The sequence below is a fragment of the Squalius cephalus genome, assembly GCF_949319135.1.
Source record: "Squalius cephalus genome assembly, chromosome: 15".
NCBI lineage: Eukaryota > Metazoa > Chordata > Actinopteri > Cypriniformes > Leuciscidae > Squalius > Squalius cephalus.
This window is the reverse complement of record NC_137136.1, coordinates 19824491-19850259: the sequence shown is the minus strand read 5'-3', so window position 1 is coordinate 19850259 and position 25769 is coordinate 19824491. Positions and strand designations below refer to the sequence as shown.

General features: G+C 36.6%; 1 protein-coding gene across 1 annotated transcript in view; it reads left to right on the top strand.

Annotated features, from left to right (window-relative positions):
* ephb6 (eph receptor B6) overlaps positions 1 to 25769 on the top strand; it is a 57100-nt gene that overhangs the window by 17223 nt on the left and 14108 nt on the right. Inside the window, exons 4-12 of the mRNA XM_079894151.1 lie at positions 4480 to 4643; positions 4927 to 5222; positions 16841 to 16996; positions 17644 to 17915; positions 21645 to 21726; positions 22583 to 22707; positions 23400 to 23562; positions 24352 to 24466; positions 24785 to 24840. Of these exons, the coding sequence (XP_079750277.1) occupies positions 4480 to 4643; positions 4927 to 5222; positions 16841 to 16996; positions 17644 to 17915; positions 21645 to 21726; positions 22583 to 22707; positions 23400 to 23562; positions 24352 to 24466; positions 24785 to 24840 (1429 nt within the window). The remainder of the gene's footprint in view (positions 1 to 4479; positions 4644 to 4926; positions 5223 to 16840; positions 16997 to 17643; positions 17916 to 21644; positions 21727 to 22582; positions 22708 to 23399; positions 23563 to 24351; positions 24467 to 24784; positions 24841 to 25769) is intronic.

The following is a 25769-nucleotide window of genomic DNA, read 5'->3' as shown; positions in this document are numbered from 1 at the left end:
GATCAGTGACATAAGACTCACAAGTCATTGACATAAAAACACAAAGTCAATTCATGCTGTAAAATCATGTTGTTTACAACTGATGATGTGTCCAACCTGCACCATTGGGTGTTTCAAAAACCATGAAATATTATTATAATGTCTGTAGCTCAACTTAAGTCTTACTTTCCAAATATCTCCTTTCTGCAGGACAGTATGGCATCATAAGTACAGTATAGCCTGTTATCAAATGCTGGTTTGTTGGATACCTTGTCCTACACCCACACACAGACATCATATGAAGTATTTTGGCAGCATTCAGTCTTGTAGCATTCTGTTTTGTTTGACTGACTAAGATGTAGGCTACTTGGAACATTTGTCATGATGGAGCCTGAGGTTTTCTTTTAAAGAAAATAAGACCCTTGTGCTCTTTGAATGACTGTATATTGTATGAACTACACTTCCCCAGATGAATCACTCAGAAGAAAAGAAGAAAACTAAACTACATAATACCTCTGACATATCCCTGCAGGCTTCCAATGATATTAATGTAAAACATTAAAGCTAGAATGGTATCTTTCATTGCTTAAGTAAAATCAAATACTAATATACAGTGGGGAGAACAAGTATTTGATACACTGCAGATTTTGCAGGTTTTACCACTTACAAAGCATGTAAAAGTCTGTAATTTTTATCATAGGTACTCTTCAACTGAGTGACGAAATCTAAAACAAAAATCCAGAAAATCACATTGTATGATTATTAAGTAATTAATTTGCATTTTATTGCATGACATAAGTATTTGATACATCAGGAAAGCAGAACTTAATATTTGGTACAGAAACTTTTGTTTGCAATTACAGAGGTCAAACATTTCCTGTAGTTCTTGACCAGGTTTGCACACACTGCAACAGGGATTTTGGCCCACTCCTCCATACAGACCTTCTCCAGATCCTTCAGGTTTCGGGGCTGTCGCTGGGCAATACGGACTTTCAGCTCCCTCCAAAGATTTTCTATTGGGTTCAGGTCTGGAGACTGGCTAGGCCACTCCAGGACCTTGAGATGCTTCTTACGAAGCCACTCCTTAGTTGCCCTGGCTGTGTTTTTTTTGGGTCGTTGTCATGCTGGAAGACCCAGCCACGACCCATCTTCAATGCTCTTACTGAGGGAAGGAGGTTGTTGGCCAAGATCTCGCGATACATGGCCCCATCCATCCTCCCCTCAATACGGTGCAGTCATCCTGTCCCCTTTGCAGAAAAGCATCCCCAAAGAATGATGTTTCCACCTCCATGTTTCACGGTTGGGATGGTGTTCTTGGGGTTGTACTCATCATTCTTCTTCCTCCAAACACGGCGAATGGAGTTTAGACCAAAAAGCTCTATTTTTGTCTCATCAGACCACATGACATTCTCCCATTCCTTCTCTGGATCATCCAGATGGTCATTGGCAAACTTCAGACGGGCCTGGACATGCGCTGGCTTGAGCAGGGGGACCTTGCGTGCGCTGCAGGATTTTAATTCATGACGGCGTAGTGTGTTACTAATGGTTTTCTTTGAGACTGTGGTCCCAGCTCTCTTCAGGTCATTGACCAGGTCCTGCCGTGTAGTTCTGGGCTGATCCCTCACCTTCCTCAGGATCATTGACGCCCCACGAGGTGAGATCTTGCATGGTGCCCCAGACCGAGGGAGATTTACCGTCATCTTGAACTTCTTCCATTTTCTAATAATTGTGCCAACAGTTTTTGCCTTCTCACCAAGCTGCTTGCCTATTGCCAATTTTATCCCTGATGTCCTTACACAGCTCTCTGGTCTTGGCCATTGTGGAGAGGTTGAAGTCTTGTTTGATTGAGTGTGTGGACAGGTGTCTTTTATACAGGTAACGAGTTCAAACAGGTGCAGTTAATACAGGTAATGAATGGAGAACAGGAGGGCTTCTTAAAGAAAAAGTAACAGGTCTGTGAGAGCCGGAATTCTTACTGGTTGGAAGGTGATCAAATACTTATGTCATGCAATAAAATGCAAATGAATTATTTAAAAATCATACAATGTGATTTTCTGGATTTTTGAAAAATTACAGACCTCTCCATGCTTTGTAAGTAGGAAAACCTGCAAAATCGGCAAAAGTGTATCAAATACTTGTTCACCCCACTGTATGTGTGTATATATATATATATATATATATATATATATATATATATATATATATATATATATATATATATATATATTTACATTGTTCAATTAGCAATGTGTAAATCAACATCTTTTGATCGTACACCTTTAGACATTTCTAAGCAGGGTGGCTTCAAGAGATATATAACTTCTACAAGTGCAATTACCAGGTCATGTTTGTTAGAGGAAAACACACAGTGTGGTTTTAAGACACCATTATGTGGAGTCTCAGCAATATGTGTGGTTTATTACTCCTCGGGGGAGAACCGGAGAAGATAATGCTCAAAACAGTAAATAAAAGTTGTAGTTATTCCTGTGGGAGTGTAATGTGGTCTATCGTTGTGTAAATCAAATACTTTTCTTCTAGTTGCGCTGGTCTTGCAACTTCTCAGTTACATAAAGCTCTTGTCATCTCTTCTTTTTTTGCCTTCTCGTAGTTAATCTTTTAAATGCAATGCTGCCGCACTAAAAATATCTCCTTGAAGGAATAGTTCATCCCAAAACTGAAGCTCTGTCATTATTTAGTCAACCTCATGTTGCTCCAAACACATATACTGCTATTTATTCTGTGGAAGGCCAGAGTTTCCAGGTTTCAGGGGCACATCTGATGGCATTTTGTTTTGAAGATTTCACTAGAATGGATAGCAGCTGCGGGAAAGCAATAGATTGGCGCGTGTGTCCAAGATTCCGCTGTTGGCTTCCACCACTGTTAACAGCTGCAATAAACACTCAGCAAGACATTAAAAATAACAAATTCCATTGCCAGATCGACACTCATTATAACACAGACTAACAATGAAAAACTCTGTTCAACATTTGGAGCTGCTTAAGCTGTATTAAATACATCCCTGCCTATTTCAAAAAACAAAGTGATCAGGACAGGCCCCATTATGGTGGCCCAGTAGTGCACAACACAACGAAATTTAAAAAGCAAACATAAGTTCACAACACAACGAAATTAAGCCACAACACAACGGAAAATGTACAATACAACGGAAATGAGCCACAACACAACGAAATAAAGCCGCAACAAAACGGAAATGCTCCCGACCAGGCGACCACTAACGTTAGAGGGCTCTCGGAGCCCGATAAAGTTAGTTTTCCTTGCAGTTGTTCTATAGAGTTGACAGTCTTAATATATCAATACCACGATTAGTTTTAACAGTAGGCTATGTAACCATTGTATATCATTGTATATAAAATATACTTCAAAATCACCTACATTAATTATAGCTGCGTATTTATACTCGAGTCGAGAATGCTTTGACGCGCTACCACAGCGCATGATCCCTAAGGGAACGTCTGGCAATTACACCAAGTGGTTAAAACGTATAATTTATTATAATATAATTTGGTAAATAAAAATAAAAACTATTTGGTGAATTGCAGAATTACAGGAAGGCATTGGCACAATTTCACCTGTTGTAAGTCAGTCTGGTTAATAGGAACTACAACCTTTGAAACATGATAAAAGAAAAAATAACTTTTATTATAGTACAGAAATTTCCTAAAAGATAATTGTTTACTGTAAATATGAAGGGAGGTATTGGAAAAAAGTCAGCTGTAGTAAATCAGTCTACTACCAATACAATCAAGCTTTGAATTTTTAACATGTTTGTTTTTAAATGTTAAAAAGTAATTTTAATTAATACAAATTATACGTTTTAACAACTTAAAGGAATTGGCAGATGTTTCCTTAGGCATCATGCGCTGTGGTAGCGCAGCAAAGCATTCTAGAGTATAAATATGCAGCTATAATGCACATAGGTGATTTTTAATTAATAAATGTCGATATACAATGGTTAGCTACATACTGTTAAAAACTAATCATGGTGTTGATATATTTTTTAGGCCGCTGACTCTATAGAGCGAGGAAAACTAATTTTATCAGGCTCTGAGAGGCCTCTAGTGGTCGAGAGCATTTCCGTTGTGTTGCGGCTTTATTTCGTTGTGTTGTACATTTTCCGTTGTGTTGTGGCTTATTTCCGTTGTGTTGTGGATTCAGTTCGTTGTGTTGTGGCTTAATTTCGCTGTGTTGTGCACTACTGGGCCACCGTACCCCATCCACCCATATTAATATACTATATACTGCTATATACAGCTATACAGTATATATACGATAAACAACTGCTTCTATGAACTGTCACTGTAGACTAGAGGGGTGTGCACATTCTTCAAAATGTCTCCTTTTTTCGTTCAGTGGGGGGAAAGCTTATGCATTTAAAATGACTTGAGAGTGATATAATTTTAATTTTGGTGAACTATCACTGTAAACATGACTGACATATTAATAATTAGTTTGATAGCTCTCTCTCTTACACTGTTCCAGCCTTCCAGTGGAGAGACGAGAGAGGGCTGGGTGAAGATCGACACCATCGCAGCAGACAAGAGTTTCAGCCGTGTGGAGCCAAGCCTGCCTCACCAGTACAAACCTGAAAACGCGCGACGCATCAACGTCAAAACCCGCAGCTTTGCTCCTCTCACACGCAAAGGGTACGATGACCTTTTTGCCTTGCCCCATCTCCCTAAAACCCTTGATGAATGATGGTCACTGTGTGCAGATGAAATGAGGATCCCTCTGAATGTGGTCACTCAGGATCAGGCAATTCTGCTGTGTAAATATCAGCCACAGTGTTAATATTTGCCATGATATGGTTTGAATATGAAAACAAACAACAGTTATTAGTCTGTCTGGTCTCAATGGATGTTTTGCTGGCTATTAAGCTTGTCGTCTGTCTCTTTTCATCTCCCTTTCTCTTTATTCTCTCTTTTTTAGGTTTGTGTTAGCAATAGTAGACAGTGGAGCATGCGTGTCACTCATGGGTGTTTCCGTATTTTATCGTCGCTGTCCAGCAACCAGTCGTTTCCTGGCTTTCTACCCAGCCACGCCCTCAGGGGCGGAGCCAACGTCTCTTGTTCCGGTGACTGGGACTTGTGTACCCCATAGCCAATCACAGGGTGGGACAGCACCAAGAATGCACTGTAACACAGAAGGCGAATGGCTGGTGCCTGTTGGAGGATGTACGTGTGATGCGGGATATGAGCCCAATCATAATGGCTCAGCCTGTTTAGGTGAGTCAACAAAGCATGTAGTCTAATGGTGGAGATTTTGATTCATCTCAGTGACTTGAATCTTTTGAATCCATTTTCCAAAAAGATTTGTTTAGATTTGTTTACTGATTCATTGTGATGGGATATGAGCCCAGTCATAATAGCTTAATTGGCCTGTTTAGGTGAGTCAACAAAACAGTAGTCTAATGGTGGAGATTTTGATCCATCTCGGTGACTCAAATCTTTCTAATTCCTTCACACACACAAAAAAAGATTTGTTCACTGATTTAGTCAGTGATGGATTATAAACCCAATCATAATGGTTTAGGCTGTTTAGGTGAGTCAAAATATGTAGTCTAATAGTGTGGGTTTTGATTAATCTCAGTAACTCGAATCTTTTTTAATCTATTTGGCAAAAACATTTGTTCACTTATTTAGTCAGTGATGGGATATAAGCCCAATCATATAGGCTCTGCATATTCAATTGAGTCAACAAAATATGTAGTCTAATGGTGGAGATCTCAGTGTCTCAAATCCTTTCAATCTATTCACCAAAAAGTTTTGTTCAGATTTATACACTGATTCATTCTGTGACTGTTTCTGCAGGTTACAGCAGTAAGTCATGGAAAATCTTTCTTTATATTTTATGAGTGAGTCATTGAATCATTTACTGAACTGAATGGATAAAAAAATGTTTGCGACCGAAACAAGGTCTACAATACCACTAAAAAACTCTTATATTATTGGTATTTGCGTGTCTTCAATACTACTAGGAGACTCTAGAAAGCATTTTTCTTTAAGCGCGGTTCTCCAACAAATTGCGAGTTTTCTAAAAAAATTTAAAAAAGGTGGAACCGGTGCAATGAATTGAACTGAAACATCCTAAGCCTTTGATTACTTGGAATCTGCTGTGGAGATGATTTATTATTTAAATGTTTTGAATTTGTTTGATGCACCATTCTATATGCAATTATGCATATAGGTTTGTCTAAAGGTGAAGTGGAACACACCTTAAATCAGTGAATGGAACTGAAAAAAAAACAATTTGTTCACTTAAATTATTATTATTTTTCTTTTAAATGCTGATTCATTCATGAATCACTGCTAATGTAGTCATATGGTTTCTGTACACTACACTGACATGAATGAAAGTATTACCCAGCTGGATGTATTTTTTGATTTAGACTCAGCATACAGTGACCTGAAAATGTATTTGTGACATTTAAGTCACAGTCTTTTAGTTACAGTAAACAAAAAAAATCAAACCACATGGCATTTGGAAACAGTGATGAATTAGCTTCAGTATTTTCTTTTTTTAAAAATGACTTTTAAAGGGGTCATATAATGTCATTTTTGTACAAGCTAATATGATTCTTTAGGGTCTAAATAAAAAGTTTGTAATATACTTTAATTAAAAATTCTCATTAGTATTGTAAGAAAACACTCATTTTACCTGGTCAAAAACAGCTCTGTTTTCAGCACGCCGTTTGAGTGCATGTGTCTTTAAATGATAATGAGCTTTGCTGACCCCGCCCCACTGTTCTGTGCATACACCGTTTGTAACACAATTTAACACAATAACCATAACGCGTTGTTTATTATAAACATGGGATTATGAATTATATTGAGAACGTCATGCATAGAAAACATGCCGTAATGTACCCTGAGTGTAAAAATAGCCGCATTCATCGTGAAGCGTGCAGCAAGCGATTTGCAAAGATTAATATAAAGATTAATATAAAGGTCAATAAAACGTTACACTCACTCACTTCTTCTGGAGGTGCAGCAGGAACACGAATAGTTGGTACCGATCCTTTTTTCAGGAGCAGTTTCTTAGCAAAACCAGCTTTATACTGACCCTCGTTTGTAAAGCAGTCTGGTGAAATGATTCGCGCAAACATGAAAGCAATGACGTTGATCGCGGGGAATTCCCTTCGAAAACAAACTCAGCCACTGCGTCTTCAGCTATACGGATTTAGGAACATCAAAATGACTGCTGTGTTCATTACCATTACACCCAAGAACACCACAATCGCTAAGACGCCATTCTACTCAGTGCTCCAGCTATCAGCAATGAACGCGCCGGTTGGCGCAGGCTATGATTGACAGCTCGCTCACGAGGGCGGGTCTGTGTTGAAACGCTGCTGTCAATCAACCATTGTGGGAGGGGCGTCGATTTTGTGACGTCACAAAATCGAACAGCTTGATTCAGGAGAGGGGGAAACATATAAGAAGATTTAAAAAAAACACTGGATGGATTTTTATCATTTTATGATGGTTGTGTACAGGCACTGCCAACACACATTTCAGTACAATCAACTTGTAAAAGTGCATGTACCATTATATGACCCCTTTAACTAATTGGTGTCAACTTTATTTTTAGTGGATGAAGTCAGTTCATCTCAGGTTCACACTGGTCTCCTATCAGTGTTTTCACAGGTATAGCTTATCATATTTACTATGAGTATGATCCACTAACGTTTGACAACCAGAAAGTGTCCAAATACTTCTAACCACCAGCCCCCTTTCACTTACCTTATCATTTCATTGTGTGTGCATCATTGTTGTGTCAGTTATCTCTGAATCAGAACTCTGCGGGCTTCCTGTCATAGTAATTATGCACAAAATTTGAGGGACAAAGAATTACACACGGTGTATTCAGACAAGCGGGAAGGTGCCCATAAACACAGATCTAATTAAAAACACAAAAGCATTTTGTGGTTCCGAGTTACAAATTTGTCTCCACAAGTTAGCTAACGAGGAGGTGCCCTCATTTGGAAAAATATTCCAAAGTTAAATAATGATTTTTTAAGTGTAAACTACAAAAAGTATTCTGTTAGGGGTATTTTAGGAACGTGAAAACCTGAATTAATCTGAAAATGCAATACTTTACTAAATAATAACTGATCAAAAGTGACAGTAAATAGTTTTACATTGTTACAAATGTAAACAAATTATCAAGGTTTCCACAAACATATTCAACATTTATAATAATGTTTCTTGAGCTTCAAATCAGCATATTAGAATTTCTGAATGATCATGTGACACTGAAGACTCGAGTATCGATGCTGAAAATTCTGATTTGCGTCACAGAAAAAAATTACATTTCAAATATATTAAAATAGAAAACAATTATTTTAAATTGATATAATATTTCACAATATTACTGTTTTACTGTATTTTTTCTCAAATAAATCCAGCCTAAAAAAAATCTTACCAACCCCAAACTTTTTAAGAGTAGTATAGATTTATATATGAACAAATTAATGTTGTGGGGATATATTTTTTTTTTAAATGGATGTCCCTAGGCAGTTAGTCTGTAGCTTTATATATAAACAATAAGTTTATTTTTGGGTCAGGTTGTGTTTACCTGAAATCAATATAGTAGATATTTTTCTTGGAACTTTGTCAGCATAATTTGCATTTTCAGTATTGTCTTTTTCCTTTATTGTCTGTTGATTAGCTGATGGAAGAGAAGCAAACAGAGAATTTAAGAAATGTTTAAGACTAACTCATCTTTATCATCAACAAGTTCTTCCTTTCTGTCTATATGAGCAATTGAGGTCAGAGAGGAAGAGAGAGTTGCAGTAGAAGTGGAAGAAAGTGGAGCTGAAAGGCACTACTTTCTCTGAAAGGGGTTAATTTCTGAGGGCGATGCGAGTAATTCAGACAAGAAGTTTTGAGATATCTTGAAGACGAAAGTAGAGTGGTGGGGAGACGGAGAGAGAGGGGGGATAAGAGAGGGTTGTGACACATTTAGGTCACGGTGATGTAATGGCCATTCAGCGGAACAAGTGACAGAAACCACAGGGAAGAGGAGGGGGAAGGACATGGTAGTGGACACGAGTTAAAGACTAGAGGACTGAGATAGCAGAAATTCCTGATGTATTTTCTTGAGTCAGTGCAGGTGTTCCAGAATCTATATTTCATTTAGATGTCGATTCAGCAGCAAACTGATTTGAATTCCTCACTTTTTGTCTCCTTTTTGTGTTCCAATCAGAGCTTGGCAAGAATGTGAGTTATGATTTATGATCTGAATTTATGACCAGTGAGAGATGACAGTGACATATGTACTGCAAAAAAATAATCAAAATAAAATAAATAAATAAATTTTACTTATTAGTATTTTTTTGTCTCTTCACTAAAAAATAATTAAGCAAGATAAATTACTTTAGAATAAAAATTACAATATTTTAATTTAAAACTATTTTTTTTATTATGTTGCTATTAACTATTATGTTGCTTCTGTGCTGTCTAGTCAAGAGCATCAGCTTTCTTCAATTGCCAAAATTAATAAACGGCTTAATTAAAGCTGTTATTGCCGATAAATGATACATGGTCAATAATAAAATTCTTTAATACTTTGCCTTAATAAATTAAAAATAAAACACTTAAACAAAGCACAACATCATAATGTGCAGTATGAAAATGGATATTATTTTTTTAGATCTGCTAAAGATTACATTTAATAGTGTTATTAAAGTAATGTTTTTAAAGATTAACTTTAAGTGATCATTAGGCGACAGAAAAGGTAATCTAAATGTAAAAAATTGAGTAAATAGGCATGTAATTAAATTTCCAATATTTACCAATGTTGATGAATAATAATAATAAACAACACATTGTGTGTGTATATATATATATATATATATATATATATATATATAGTGAATTCCATATTTTCTGGACAAATGTGTTGATATACTGTATCAGATCTGAGGCCTTGAGCTTTTAGCAAGTTGTGTGCTAAAGAGCAAGTCTTATGGAAGTAAAATAATGTCAAATGTTTTTGAAACAAAAAGCCTGTTGAATTGCACTACTTGAAAAAAAAAAAAAAAGGCATTTCATTAACCATGCTTGCATTTTAATGCATTGTATTTTTAGGGCTTGCATTTTTATGGCCTGAAATTCAACATGGTTGAATATTTAAGCTGTGAATATTTCAATTAAAAACATTTCAAGCACATTTTCATTATTAAAAATTCAATAATCCATATTCACCTTTCATATTTCACTTCCAAAATATTCAAACTGTTTAAAAATACAACCTATAATACTCAACAGGCAATTTTCGGTCCATTTTATTTCGCTTTGCAAATTCGCTTCCTCAAATTAAGTGGTTCAAATTCGACAGTAAATTCAATGGAACTGCAGGAAAAGCAGTAGATTACCGAGCATACTCTCCATCTGCTGTTAGTCAACCTCACCAGCAGGTGGTGCAAAAGCGCGTGTTGTGACGAAGACCAGCAACAGTTAGAACAAGCCATTCATTCATAAAACTCATTTACAGCAATGTAAGTGTATTTGTGATTATTATGATGGCGGTTTTATGTTAAATTCAGTGTCTTCACGGTTACTTTCCCTGTGTAGCCTACAAGCATCTTTCTCTACCGTGAACAAGAATATAATGTTATTCCCCGATGCGGATATGATCCAATGTTACATTTTTGAGATTGACATATATTTCTCTTGGTTGTTTAGTGGCCTTAACTTTATATTGTGGCGATGTGCTGCATGCAAGCTATTAGGGTTTCCCTCAATAGTTAAGGATTCCCTTGCTGGACATATAAAACGCTTAACGTAGCTTAATGGACTAATTACAGTGATATAAAAGACCAAACTCGCAGGCAAGCAGATGGACTCAGAATAACGCGCAAAGTTTAATGATGAGCGTTTCCCAGTGATACATTGGCATAAAGTTGGCTTGACATTGGACATTCGCACATTTAGGGACCGTCTCTAAAGTGTATACGACTTTGGTATACACGTTTCTAAATGTGCGAATGTCCAATGTCAAGCCAATTTTACATTTATTAGGCTACATTTAGTCATTTATTTAGCAGACGCTTTTATCCAAAGTGATTTACAGTTAAACTAACAATAGGAGGACAACAATATGCAAGTGCTATGACTCAATATGCAATACACGTAGGCATAGCCTACTATACTATACTATATATAGAGAGAGAGAGAGATAGAAAAGAGAAGAGCAAGTGTTAGTATTGATTTTGGTCGAGTTTGGTCTTTCATATCACTGTATTAGTCCATAAGCTACGTTAAGCGTTTTGTCCCGACGGAAGGGGAATCCTTGAGTATGAGATATTGACGGAAACCGATTATAATCCTGTTCGTGTAGGTAGAGAAAGCTGATGACCTGTAGGCTACACAGGGAAAGTAACAATGAAGTTATTGAATGAAACATAAACACAGCTTTTGTGTCTTTATCATTCTTTCAGCACATATACTGACACAGATAATCATTTTCATTTTATGAATGAATGGCTTGCTCTAACTGTTGCTCTGTCTTCGTCAACAACAAGCGCTTTTGCACCACCTGCTGGTGAGGTTGACTAACAGCAGATGGAGAGTATGCTCGGTAATCTACTGCTTTTCCTGCAGTTCCTTTGAATTTACTGTCGAATTTGAACCACTGAATTTGTGGAAGCGAATTTGCAAAGCGAAATAAAATGGACCGAAAATTGCCTGTTGAATATTATAGGTTGTATTTTTAAACAGTTTGAATATTTTGGAAGTGAAATATGAAAGGTGAATATGGATTATTGAATTTTTAATAATGAAAATGTGTTTGAAATGTTTTTAATTGAAATATTCACAGCTTAAATATTCAACCATGTTGAATTTCAGGCCATAAAAATGCAAGCCCTAAATATACAATGCATTAAAATGCAAGCATGGTTAATGCAATGCCTATTTTTTTTCCAAGTAGTGCAATTCAACAGGCTTTTTGTTTCAAAAACATTTGACATTATTTTACTTCCATAAAGTCTCAACAGTCCCATAGACATGACTATTCTTTTGCTTTGCCCTCACTTGTCCTTCAAGATTGTAGTCAATAAAGCACGACTGAGCAGATGAAACAATTACACCTGCTCATTCACACATGAAAACTTTTTTAGCATAGTGGACAGCTCAGTGTCCATCCTTTCATCCCATGTGGGCCTAATATCAAATGTCATTTGCAGAATCTTCCAGATTCTGGGTATAATTAACCTTTTTCGTTAGATTTTCTGGTGTTTATAAAGGCAGAATGACTCATTTTCACTCCTGTCATACTAATATTCTAAACAGCAGCCTTGAAAGGAGGGGTGACGTTGATTTGCTGTAGGATTTATATCCTCCAAGTTATTAAGGCCATTCAGATTGCATAAAGGCACACTCTTGATATAAAATAGTATGACATTTTTAATTTGCATGTTGATCTGTGTCGTTTTGCCCGATTCTCTGGGATGAATAGGATGGAACCAAAATGTAACTGGTGACTACTACCGGTAGGTTGTTTATAGTCTCTACCTCAGACATGAGTCATGTCCACAAAATGGAAAACACTTCAGGAGTTTGGAAGTCGTCATCTGATTGGTTGAATTCTACAGGATTTTCGGGAGACGCATGTGTTCTTTAACGGTCAACCTGAAAACAAAGCCGTCATGCCGCCAAAGACCCTCATGGAAGAAGAAAGCCATTGTATTTACAACTGTTGCATTGAGGGCTAATCGGGATCAATTAAACTTTGGATTTTCAAAGTATGTGAGGTTCGCAGCACCATTGTTGCAGTAAACTTGCACAACATTCTTGAATAAATCATTTAATATGCACGCCGGTCTGTTATCGTAGGTACTTCGCCTTTACATTTTCATTCCCCTAAACATGATGCGGAACAAAACAAATTATGATTGGTTGCTTTTCATGTTGGTCAGACGTCCTCTTGGCCAATGAAAGCTGCGATGGAGTGCAAATCTTCTGCCATCAATCTGAACGTTCTGGCAATGCGAGAGGTTATTTATAATGTGCAGAGGGCTTTTTGATTGTGGTACATACTTTATATTGCCTACTATAACCATGAATGCTAACACATTCTACAATGACTGAACGCAAAGTGGATAGCGTTACTTGTCAGTGGATGAAACTTGAAAGCTGTGTATTGCCTACATTTCCAAAGGCTGCTCCAGTGCACATGTTGAATAAGTTTTGTTGTAATGCTTTCTGAAGGGAATGCAGAAGAGGGAAAAGCCTTGCCAAAAGAGTTGCCAATTTGTGTTTGACTTTTTTTTTGTGCAAGCATGATTTGATTTTATTGTACTGATGCAAATCATCCATTGTCGAACGACCGTCCGCCTTTAGATAGGGCGTCCATGAGCTTTCAGTCTCCAGTTCTCCCAAATCTAATCAACGGAAAAGCGTATTGTGAAATCCAGGAGCCAGCAGAGCATTACAAGCAAATAATTTCACATTAAATGGGATAATTATGGAGATTAATTAGAGAGAATTGTATGTCCTAGGGTGGTTTCTATAGCGGTTTGAGAAGCTTAGCTCAGAGAGAGAGAGAGCTAAATAAGTACATACCTTTTTATGTCCCGTTTTTGAAGTTGTGCGTCAGTCACTGTGTTTGTTGTTTGTGTGTTTACGTGTGTTTGTGTTTGTGCATCTGTGTGCTTTAGTCAGAATGCTGCAAGCCGAATAAAGAGAATGAGAGCAACCACGAGAGGAAGAGAGAGAGAGAGAGAGAAATTGGGTCAGCGATCTAAATACCAAGTACGATGTCAACGGCAAATTATACACTTCACTGAGGTCTCTCGCTCTCTCTCCCTGCCCATTTGCTTTTACAGTTTTCCTTCATCTGAATCTTTTTCAATGTCTTTTTCACTGCTTCTCTAACATGCTTCCTAATTTAATTTTTCATCTCAGTTTTGGTTTTGTTTGAGGCGTGCTCTATTTAAACTTGAACAGCCCCTCCCCCACCAATGCCTTTAGCTTAATTCTCTCTTGGTTTCTCAAACACTCACATAAACCTGCTCAGAGTAAACTGAAAATATAGTATAATGTAATAATATATATATATACAAATGAATATTTTTTATTATAAAGTTATATTTGATTATATAATAAATAAATGAATAAAATGTGGTTTTATACTGTATTATAAAGTTATATTTAATTGTATAATAAAATATAATTTATAATATAATAGAGTTTTCTGGTTTGACCAATAAGAAACAATCCAAAGAAATTCAATAGAAATCTATTCTAACATTGTGCGTGTGTGTGTGTGTGTGTGCGTGTGTGTGTGTGTGTTTGTTTGTTTAGGTATACCCACATCCTCACAAGATGGCAATATCTGGAATCCTTGTTGGTTTTTTTTTTTTTTTTTTTTTTTGTCCACATGAAAAAACAGCTTATAAATAATATTGAACTTTAATAATAATACAATAATACTATACTTTGAAAATGTAAGAATACAGAAAGTTTTCTGTGATAGGTAGGTTTAGGTTTAGGGGATAGAATATACAGTTTGTAGAGTATAAAAATCATTATGTCTATATAATGTCCCCATAAAACATGACAACCCAACATGTGTGTGTGTTTATGTATATGAATGGATGGATGGATGGATGGATGCATTAAATTGATGAAAAGTAACAGTAAAGACATTTATAATGTTACAAAAGATTTCTAAAATGTATCAGGTTTTAAAATATTGAGCAGCAAAACTGTTTTCAACACTGAAAAAAATGATGAAAATGTCAATAAGACGATACTTGCGCACAAATAAATCTCCTTTTAAACTTTAAATTTGATAGAAGACTGATAGAATAATCAGCATTCTTACTGAGTTAGCTGGCAGCATCCAAGCCCGGCCACCCACTTTGTCTTGTGATGGAAAGGGATAACATACTGTAAACAACATTATGATTAAATATTTCAAACATTTACTGCCAGAACAGTGATTTCAGCCTCTTGAAAACACTTAACCCCTTCAATCTGCACAATGGATACAGCGGCTTTTCTTCAAGAGGTCACAGTCGGTTTATCATTGTTCATGATAGGACACATCTCTGAGATACATAAAGCATAACTAACATAAAGCATTTATTAACCTTTGAATGTGTTAGTTAATAAAAATGTTCATACTAGTTCACAGTGCAAGATAATATTAACAGATTCAATATTTGAGATGTTCATTGTTAACTAATGTAGTTAATTGTTAACAAATGAAACCTTTTACCAATTATACTTACTCCAATGCCTGCCATGCATGTCATAAAAACACCTTTTGTGTCTTCTGCAGATCGACAACTTCTGAATCAAATCAATACCATCTCATTCATTAATAAGAAATCTGGGCCAGTTAATAATGGCTATAGATGTGTTAAATTATTTTTATGAGGAAACTAAATGCCCTGTGGCTAAATAGTGGCCACTAGAGACAAAAATGAGAACCTGTGATTGGCTGATGAGTGGGTGAATGGGGAGTGTGAATAGGAGAGAGAGAATGTTGAAAGGTGTAGGAGATTGTCTTAGGAGTGAGGAAGGTTTGTAGCTAAAACCTGTCTTTTGTCACCGCTATAGGAGAACACATTGGATAATGTAATCCAACCGCATGAAAGATAGATGGACAATGCTCTCTTTCTTTTCTCTCACTACGCCCATCTTTCATCTGTCCTTTCACACTTCTCACAGTAGTGTTTAGGAGCGAATATCAAATCTGACAGACAAGCGAGAACATAAAAATCCTTTTAGCTTGCTGAAAACTGAAATCTCTTTCTTTTCTCCCTCCCTCTCTCTCTCTCTCTCTCTCTCTCTCTCTCTCTCTCTCTCTCTCTCTCTCTCTCTCTCTTTCTCTCTCTCTCTCTCTCTCTCTCTCTCTCTCTCTCTCTCTCTTGCTCTCGCTCTCTCTCTCTGTCACTGAAGTGCTCAAAATGTGTTATCCGTGCTTGACCTGTATATTCACATGGGGACTTGTTAGGACTTCAAGGCTGACAAGGATGAAATGGCAACTCTTAGCTCAACCGTAATTATGATAAAGCGTTAAATTGTCACAGGTTTTCCATGACAAAGCACTTCACCAAATCACAGCATTACTGTCACAAGTGTCATAACATGAGCTCTTCTGTGACTCAGCGATTTGTATTGTTTGATAAGCCTGATCCACTTGGACATTTCATTGTGGATTATGTAAGCATATTGATTCCCGATGTACCCCATATTGCGTTTGTTGTGGTTTGTTCTGTGGCCGCACAATTGAAGGGATAGAGGTCATTGCTGAGCTTCAAGCTGGTTCACAATCGATCTACAATGAAAGGTTGATATGTTTCATAGCTGTGTTTCCCGCAAAGGACTCAAATTAGCAGCCAATTAGAGGTCACAGGGTTGTAGCATTGGTTTTGGGTGGCGAGTGGTTCAAGCAGCTTCAGCTGTCTATTTCATGTGGCATGGATGTTATGAAACTAGAAGCGATTTCTCATTAAATTACATCCTGTCAGAATAACAAAATTCGGGCTGAGCGATTTCCCTCTAACAATGATTTTGCTCTTTGTTTTCTTGGTAATTATACATCTGACTAAATAAAACAAGTGCCTGTGAGAACAATAAGCCTTGCTTATTAAATTTGCATCCCCTAATTGAGTGTGTTTGAAACAAATTGATTTTCCAATCCTCTTTGCAACAGTTTACGTTTCATTTGCCAGTCACTGCATCCAATTGGATCATTATATACCCCTTCTGTACTCGGCATCCAGTTCCTGGTGTAATTGACAGAATTCCAAAGCAGGAATCGGGCGCTTTCCAAAAAGCTTGAGTACATCTTGTGCTGTAATTGTAATGCTTTTCTTTCTTTTCAACAGGATGCTCAATCGGGTCCTATAAAGCAGTGGCCGGCTCAGTTTCGTGCACTGAGTGCCCAGCTAACAGCAGAACCAGTTCAGAAGGGTCTAAACTTTGCGAGTGTCGGAGTGGCTACTATCGTTCACCTACTGATGCCAACACCACCGCCTGCACAAGTAAGAGAGCAACCAGCTATATGTAAGAAGATAAGACAATGAATAGACCATCCTCATTTATACAGGAGAAATGTGAAAAACAGCCTGTCACTGAGGCAGTTCCCTATAAGGGACAACTTTATACCTTATCTACCCCTAAAAGATGTGTATTAGTACCTTAGAGTGCCCATATGTACTCTTTTTCAGATGATTCAGACATGATTTTTTTATTTGACATTTTTATAAGGCAATATTAGTTGTACAATGTCATGTGGTGGGACTCCCCCAGAACTTGATATTGATTAATTGATCATTTATTTGTAAATAAATAATTATTTTTACTTTGAGAAATATCAGAATATCTGTACACAGATCTATTCGAGGTCTATGCAAAATATATTACTTTTTACTTGATGAATACAAAAATATTTTAGTTGAAAATGGTATAAAAGTTTTTCAGAACCATATCAAACCAGTGTGAATAAAAAGTACATTTCTAAAAACATTTTAAAAGATTTCCTTTTCTTTATTGTGGGCAATCATTTGTCATCAACCCAAATTCCTCAAGTTTAAATTCTGCTCTGGTTTATAGAGGGTAATCATTAGACGGTTCAGCAGCGGGTGAGCACTAACAGTGTTTGAGAATAACTGCAGGTTTCCTTTCTCAGGCCCTCCGTCAGCGCCGGTGTCTTTATCATGGGAGTATGAGAGTTCAGAGGGTGGGGTTTCGTTGCGCTGGAGACCTCCCAGGGACATGGGGGGACGGAGTGAAGTGTGGTATGGAGTGGTGTGCCGAATCTGCCCGTCTGCCACTAGCACACCATCCAGCATGTGCTCCTGGTGTGGAGAGACTGTCACTTTTTCCCCTTCTCAAACTGGCTTAAAGCAAACAAGGGTCACCCTCAAAAACCTGCTCACTAGGGTCACCTACCTCATACAGGTACTTACATACAGCACTTTGTTCATATAGAGCCAGAGCCTGTAGAATTCTGAGGAGTCTCATACTGGAAGTACAGTAGAGACAAGCAGGAATAAAATTTTGGAATGTTAGGTGGATTGACTTGCGCCATCAGTTGGATTTCATAGTGAGCATCATACTTACATGCTGATTAACCCTCTGGACCTCTTCGTTTAGGGGTCACACTTGGCTCCTTTTTTTCAGGAAAATCTTAGAATTAGAAAATTTAGAATTTTGAGAGGATTTTATGATACTACTATGCAATATTTATAAAAATTGTATGAGCTATTTTTCCATTAGAATTTATTTTTTTTCAATAAATGCAATATTTCAAATGAATATAATTTGTTTGTGTAACCACCTGTATAGCTCCCTATATAAATATACAGAGAGGCTTTTGGATTCCCATTAGGGCTGCAAGATATGAGGAAAAGCTGCGATGTGCGATAACATTGTTTAATATTGCGATGACGATATGACTTGCGATATTCAAATGTGAATGTTAGCTATAGCTAACAACAATTCCTATTTTTTTTTTTTTTTTTTTTAATAGACATTGTAAAATAGAATATACTGTTCCCATGTCTTAGTGCTTTAATAGGTTATTTGCGTGATAGGTCAAACGTTTATTACCCTCCTGGTTCAGATTACGCGATTTAGCGTGAGTGAGTGAGCGAGGGACAGTGAGTGTGTGTGTGTGTGTGCGTGCGTGTGTGTGTGCGTGCGCGCGCGAGTGAGTGAGTGATACGCGATTTAGCGCGAGTGAGTGAGCGAGGGACAGTGAGTGTGTGTGTGTATGTGTGCGTGCGCGCGCGAGTGAGTGAGTGAGTGAGCGAGGGACAGTGATAGTGTGTGTGTGCGCGAGTGTGTGTGTGTGTGTGTGTGTGTGTGTGTGTGTGTGTGCGAGTGAATGTTTGCGAGTGAATGTGTGCGTGTGACGGCACGCGATGACTGGTCGGAAAGCAACGTGTAGTCTGACATGTTTCTTGTCCACGACACGACAAGATTTTAGGAGTCAAAATCGTGTAATCTGACACCGTGACTATCGTAACAGACACAAAAATCTTGTAATCTGAACCAGGTGTTATTCATCGTGTCAGGCTGTCTGTTGCGATGTGTTCATCGCGCGAGTTCATATCGCGATGACGATGAAAATTCGATGTATGTTCAGCCCTAATTCCCATTGTTTTTTTTTTTAGAAATTAATTCTATTATCTATTATTAAAGTTTTGCATTTAGATATATATTTAGACATTGTAAAGTCTACTTTTTGTCAAGATTTAGATATTTTTTGTTAGATAAGTATCAGTTTTTGCATTACATTTACAATCAAACACTAAAATCTTGTTAGAGAGGGAACACATGGAAAGCATTTTTGTTACTCAGTATTTGATCATTAAAAAATCTAACAAAATAAGGAATGGATAGCGATAATTCTTCATTGCTGTACACTTTTTTTCTGTGGCTGATTGTAGTTTGTGTACCACCAAAAGATTGTCTGAGTTTTCGTATTTTTTTGTATTTCTCGTTCATTTCTTATGTCGGTCATTTTTGACCACAAAGGAGCGAAGTGTGACTTTTTTTTTTTTTTTTTTTTTTTTTGGACCATTTGTGTGTTTTCACAAACGAAGAGGTCAAGAGGGTTAAATGAGAGCATGATATAAGGGAGACCCAGACAAGTTGTCACAAACTGTTGTTTGATATTTTTTATATTTGATATATTTGATTTAATATTTTTGCTGTTTTATGAATCATGTAAAATTTTTCTTTTGTACTTTGTCATTGTTTTGCTGTGAACTTCCCCTGCTACTGATCATTGTTTCTTAAATTAATGATTTTATAACAATAATGGCCCGCATGGCATGTTTAATAGTTTGTTTTTCATAGCTAATACCATTCAAAAGTTTGTGGTCAGTGCTTTTTTGCTGTTGTTCAGCAAGGATGCATTACATTGATCAAAAGTGACAGTAAATACATTTACAAATATATATATATATATATTTCTATTCAAATAAATACTGTTCTTTTGCACTTTCTATTTATCAAAACAGCACAGCTGTTTTCATCATTGTTATTAGTAAGAAATGTAACTTGAGCACCAAATAGGGTTGTAACGGTATGAGATTTTCACGGTATGATAATCGTCTCAGAAAATACCACGGTTTCACGGTATACGATATTAAACTCTCAATCATCAAAAATCATCAGCTACAATGACCCTTAAATGAATGAAAACAGATATGGTTTTTGGTTGAACATGGTTTATGAAAATGCAATCAGATAAAATGTAACAACTTTTGTTTGAGAGGTTTACTAAATTAAAACATGGACAAAAAACTATACACGATAGTAATATATTTCAGTCATTATTTCTTCAGGCTAAACCAAACTTTTTTTGACAGGTTGTACTGAACACCTATGAGTTTCAGTCAGTGTATTTGATGATTATTATTTTAGAAAAAAATATAAAATGCTCATTAAGTGTTCTCTCAGAGTAGCTCTGGATATGTTCATGTGTTCACGTCTTCACATACATAGTGAGTGAGACAGCAGACGCTTTAAAAACCATGATGAGCATCATGCGTACTTGAGTGTGTACTAGATCTACTAGACGAAACGGCGCTGCTCATTCATACAGAGACACGCTAAATATAGAATTAAGGGGGTCGCACACCAGTCTTTTTGCGCTATATATTCACAGACACGCACATCGCGATTTGATTTACTGCACAGCTATATTTTTATTTATTCATCCATCTATCAAATCGCACATTTTACGTGGCATCTGTATTGTACTGTAATTGTTTACAATTACAATACTGGATTCCGGGATTCCCTCTGCATGACAGAAATATGGCCTTAACTTATAAATGGAATTACCTTTATCTTCACGGAGGGATGGTGTTCCCGAATATGGGAGAACATGTTCGACGTGTTTCCTCCTTTTGCCGCCACTCTTCGTCCACATCTCTTGCAAACTGGATATCCATCTTCAAGGACAACCCCACGATCGTTTTTCGGAAAATATTCCCATACTGCAGATTTTAATTGTTTTTTTTTTTTCGGCGGAGGATAGAGATTCGCAGCGTCTCGGACATTTTCAGCGCTGTACAGGTATGGGTGGAGTGTAAGCAGTCAAGCTGAAAGAAGTTGCATAGGCCTATATGCGGCAGCGCGGGTGAAATCTGGTTTCATTTTGTTTTTTGTTTTTTTTTTCAAAACCGCGGATAAGCAAATGTGCACGATATGATAATCGTACATGTCAATATCGCAATAAACCGCCATACCGGTATACCGTTACAACCCTAGCACCAAATCATCATAGTTAGCTATATGAAGGATCATGTGGCACTGAAGACTAGAGTAATGATGGTGAAAATTCTGCTTTACTATCACAAGAATAAATTATATTTTCAAATATATAAAAATACAAAATACCTATTTAAATTGTAATAATATTTCACAATATTACTGTTTTCACTGTATTTTTTTTTCAAATAAAGACAGCCTTGGTGAGCATAAGAAACTTCTTTCAATAAACATTTAAAAATCATACCAACCTCAAACTTTTGAACGGTATTACATGTTCCTATACAGAAATTGTAAAGACAAAGTATAAGTGTCTTTATAAGTATAACTCATTATTATGCCTTAATGCTGCTTATGTGCATGTAAGAGCGTTGTTGCAGTGAGCTGTGTATGATTTGACAGGTTCAAGCTATAAATGAAGTGTCCGCGCTGAGCCCTTTTCCACCTCAGTTCGGAAGCATCAATTTCACCACCAGCCAATCAGGTATAAAGAGCATGTATGCTGGGACCATCCGCAGTGCGCGTGTGCACCAAACTGTTTGCACAGTGTATCTATGTCTTACTTCGTCTGTCTCCAACCATCGCTATGTCTAGACATCCTCCACCCCTCTCTTTCTGCTTCCTCTCCCCACGGTCACAGCTCTTTCCATCTAAAACTCTTTCCCTTCATCATTTTTCATCTTCTGCTATCTGGACCCAGGTGGCTTTGGGTCACGATAGACTGTCATCTCATATAATGGTCAAGAAAGCAGTAAGAGAGACGGAAAGAGATGAAAAATGGAGGGAGGATAATCAATGTGGCAGCCCACAGAAACTTTGGAAACAAACGGTGCAATTCAGATGTCCCTCTCTCGCTGTCTCTCTCTCTTCGTTTTCTATCTTTAGTAGTAATTCAAGCTCAGATGAATTCTGCAGACCTGTATATGATGGGTTTATGTAACTTAACCATTATTTATGCTTTGGGTGCTGCTGATTGAACGGGATTGAGTCACCTTTACAAGCACTTCCACATGACTGATTAACAGACATTGGTTGAGACTAAGGGGGTCGGGGGCTGGAACAGGGTGGGAGAGGAGAATGGTTAACTCATGACCTCATTAACACGGATGAGGCTTCAGCAATGTCTAACTAACCGTCAAACATGCACCAAAGCATGATGTAAATGGCTTATTTGGGCCTACATGTGAATCCACGTGTGTATTATCGCTCTATAATGCTCTTTCTCTTTATAATGAGGAAGGCATTGAATATTCATTCAGAGCAGTGGAAAAGTAGGCTGCCTATTGTGAAGTGATGAGCCACCATGTGGTCACTCTTATAATTACATGTTCTTATCTCAGTGCCTTCTGAGGTTCCCATGCTGCACCAGCTGAGCAGATTCCAAGACTCCATCACGCTGTCCTGGCCTCAGCCTGACCGGCCCAATGGTGACATCCTGGAATACCAGCTCCGATACTACGACAAGGTCATTACTGTTATTTATGCAAAATTCATAATCACCCCCCATAACCGGAGATTATGTTGTTAATTAAAACTAACACTATGAAGTTTTTGTTCATTGAAATAAAGCTGAAATAAAATAAAATATTAATATTACTTAAAACACTAATAATACTCAAATCGATTAATCACGATTAATCACATCTAAAATAAAGGTTTTTGTTAACATAATATATCTGTGTAAATATACATATTATTATATTTATATTTATTGTCTGTGTGTGTGTGTGTGTGTGTATATATATAAATATATACACAGACATGCACACACACAAAGAGAAATATATATATAATATATAAATATAATAATATGTATATTTACACACAAATATTATGTAAACAAAAAAACTTTTGTTAGATGCAATTAATCATTACTTAAAATGTTTAATTTTGCCTTGGCAACTAACTGAAACAAGCTCAAGTACTAAAATTATTTAAAAAATAAAATAAAATTAAAGCTAAATAGAAATATAAAAAATGGCAAAAAGCACATAATATTGAAATAGAACTGGAAACGACATGAGTAAATGATAACATAATTAAAAAATGTTAGGTGAACTATCCCTTTACATCAATATAAAACGTGTATGATGATCTGTAAATAGCGAACAGATGGTGCTTTATTGTCACAGAGATGGTGCTTTCTCTCTCTGGCAGGGGTCTGACGAGGACAGCGCTATGAGCGTCTTCAGTGAAACCAACACAGTGACAGTTGGAGGTCTGATTCCAGGCTCCATCTACGCCTTCCAGATCCGTGCTCGAAATGAGAGAGGCTACGGACCCTACAGCCACACTATTTACTTCAGCACTCTAGCAATGGGTAGGCCATAAATATAACGCGTTATGTCACACTTAATTTATCATTCTAGCTAGCATATATGCAAGCTTACTCATAAGCTATTAAATTTGCAGTCTCAGTAACAACGGTGTCTTCTAGCTGTGTATTTAGTCAAATTGCCCCTTACAGGATAATTACCGATTATGCTCTTCAGAGTTCATTTCTTTTCATTTTTCAGTCTGAGTATAATAATTTTAGTACAAAAAATAGATGCAATTTTTCTTTTCAATGACTTCAGTACGAAATGCTACTTGTTTAGTAAGCATATGACCCATGCCTAGGTAAATATACACTAATTCAGAGATTTCAGATGAACTCCTTTGACTCCAATTTTTGACTCCTTTTGACTCCTCCTATTATTCATTTAAAGTGCCCTCAAATTTAAGAAATTGTCAGTAAATATAGCATATTTTACAAAATCCTAAAGTTATCATCTGCAAATATTTAAGAACTAATTTAATCTTTTTTTTTAAATTAATACTTTTATTCATCAATTTTAAATTGATTAAAAGTGACTGCAAAGACTTTTATGTTGTTACAAAAGATTTCTATTTCACATAAATACGGTTCTTTTGAACTTTCTATTCATCGAATCCTGAAAAAAAATCAGTTTCCACAAAAATATTTTCAGCTTTGACCTTGATAATAATAAGAAATGTTTACTTTAAATATCTTTTTGTGTGTGAATATAATAAAATATTATTTTATAAAATTATATTCTCAGTTATTATGTTATTATTTTATTTGGTATTGCCATTTTTCTCTTTGTAGAGGAACAGTCTAAGCAGATTCAAAATCGCCTGCCCCTAATGATCGGGTCAGTAATGGGCGGAGCAGCATTTCTATTGGTTGTGATAGCGATCATCATTGTCTTTGTGTTTCGAAGGTATGTACATTAAAACCCTTGATCTCAGCTATTGTGTAAGATATTTGTATTATTGCTGTCGCGATTAATCGCATCTAACATAACAGTTTGTGTTTACAAAATATATGTGTGTATATATATCATTAAATTTATATATTGTATGTCTGTGTGTATCTGTGTGTGTATATACTGTACACACACACACACACACACACACATTTATACATATATTTATACATTATACATTTATATCTCACATATATGTTAGATAAAAAAGGCCTGTTTATTGCATATAAAATTACAACAGAACATAACAGTTATTTGGTCTTTTTCCTCTAGTAAAAGGAGAGAGAGCCCTTATAGTGACAGACTTCAGAGATATATGAGCAACAGAGGTGAGAGCTTTATGTCTTGTACCAGTGAACTGCAGTGAATACTTTGTTTTCTGTTCTCCAACAGTCACTTCATATATATGAATGAAGAGAAAAAACACATTTTCACTTCATCTATTAAAGTGGGCTGTATTCAGACTACTTTGTAATTATTGCTATTATGCAACAACTATGTTTTAGTAAAGTCTACACCACAAGTGTAGAGTTTGTCAGTCTGAAAACTTGAGCAGACTGGCAGCATGTCTGTGACAGAACCAGTCATTAGAAGGGTGAAAACCAGTGTAGTCGGGGCCATACGCACATATATGCCGTATACTTACTTTTTGCCCAGGGCTGTTTGCGTATTAAAACTTCTATGGATCAATATTTGCGTGTACCCACTTGCTTCGAAACTCCATAGTCTACTGTCATGTTAGCTTCCCCTTTAACTGTGTCCAATGCTGTTGTGTAAACTCGCAATTCTTTGTTGTAATTGGTACATACCATGCATTAGCACTTCTATCATTCTACCTTTTCCCGCCCATCATCGACTGACGGCGCGTGTTCGCGCTGCAGCGAGAGAACTCCGCTCAACCCCTAAATAACCAAAACTGGCAAGTACTAAATAAATATTTGTACCATAGTTATTGGAAACATATAGAGTTACGATATTAAATAATTATATACATCGCACACGCCCACTTTCAGAGCTTTTATAAGCGGTAAGTTCCCATACGAACTGAAAAGATAATCAGCGCAACCTGACTGAAGCCCGGTTTATTTAATTGTGCATGAATGGCAAGCAAATCACTGTATACATTCACTGTAAAAAATTATATTATCAATAAGTTTTGACAACATATGTTTTTACATTGCTTTAACATTGCATCAAAATAAGTTGAGCAATTTTCAACTTTTTTAATAAGTTAAAAAGATTGAACTCATTTTTATTA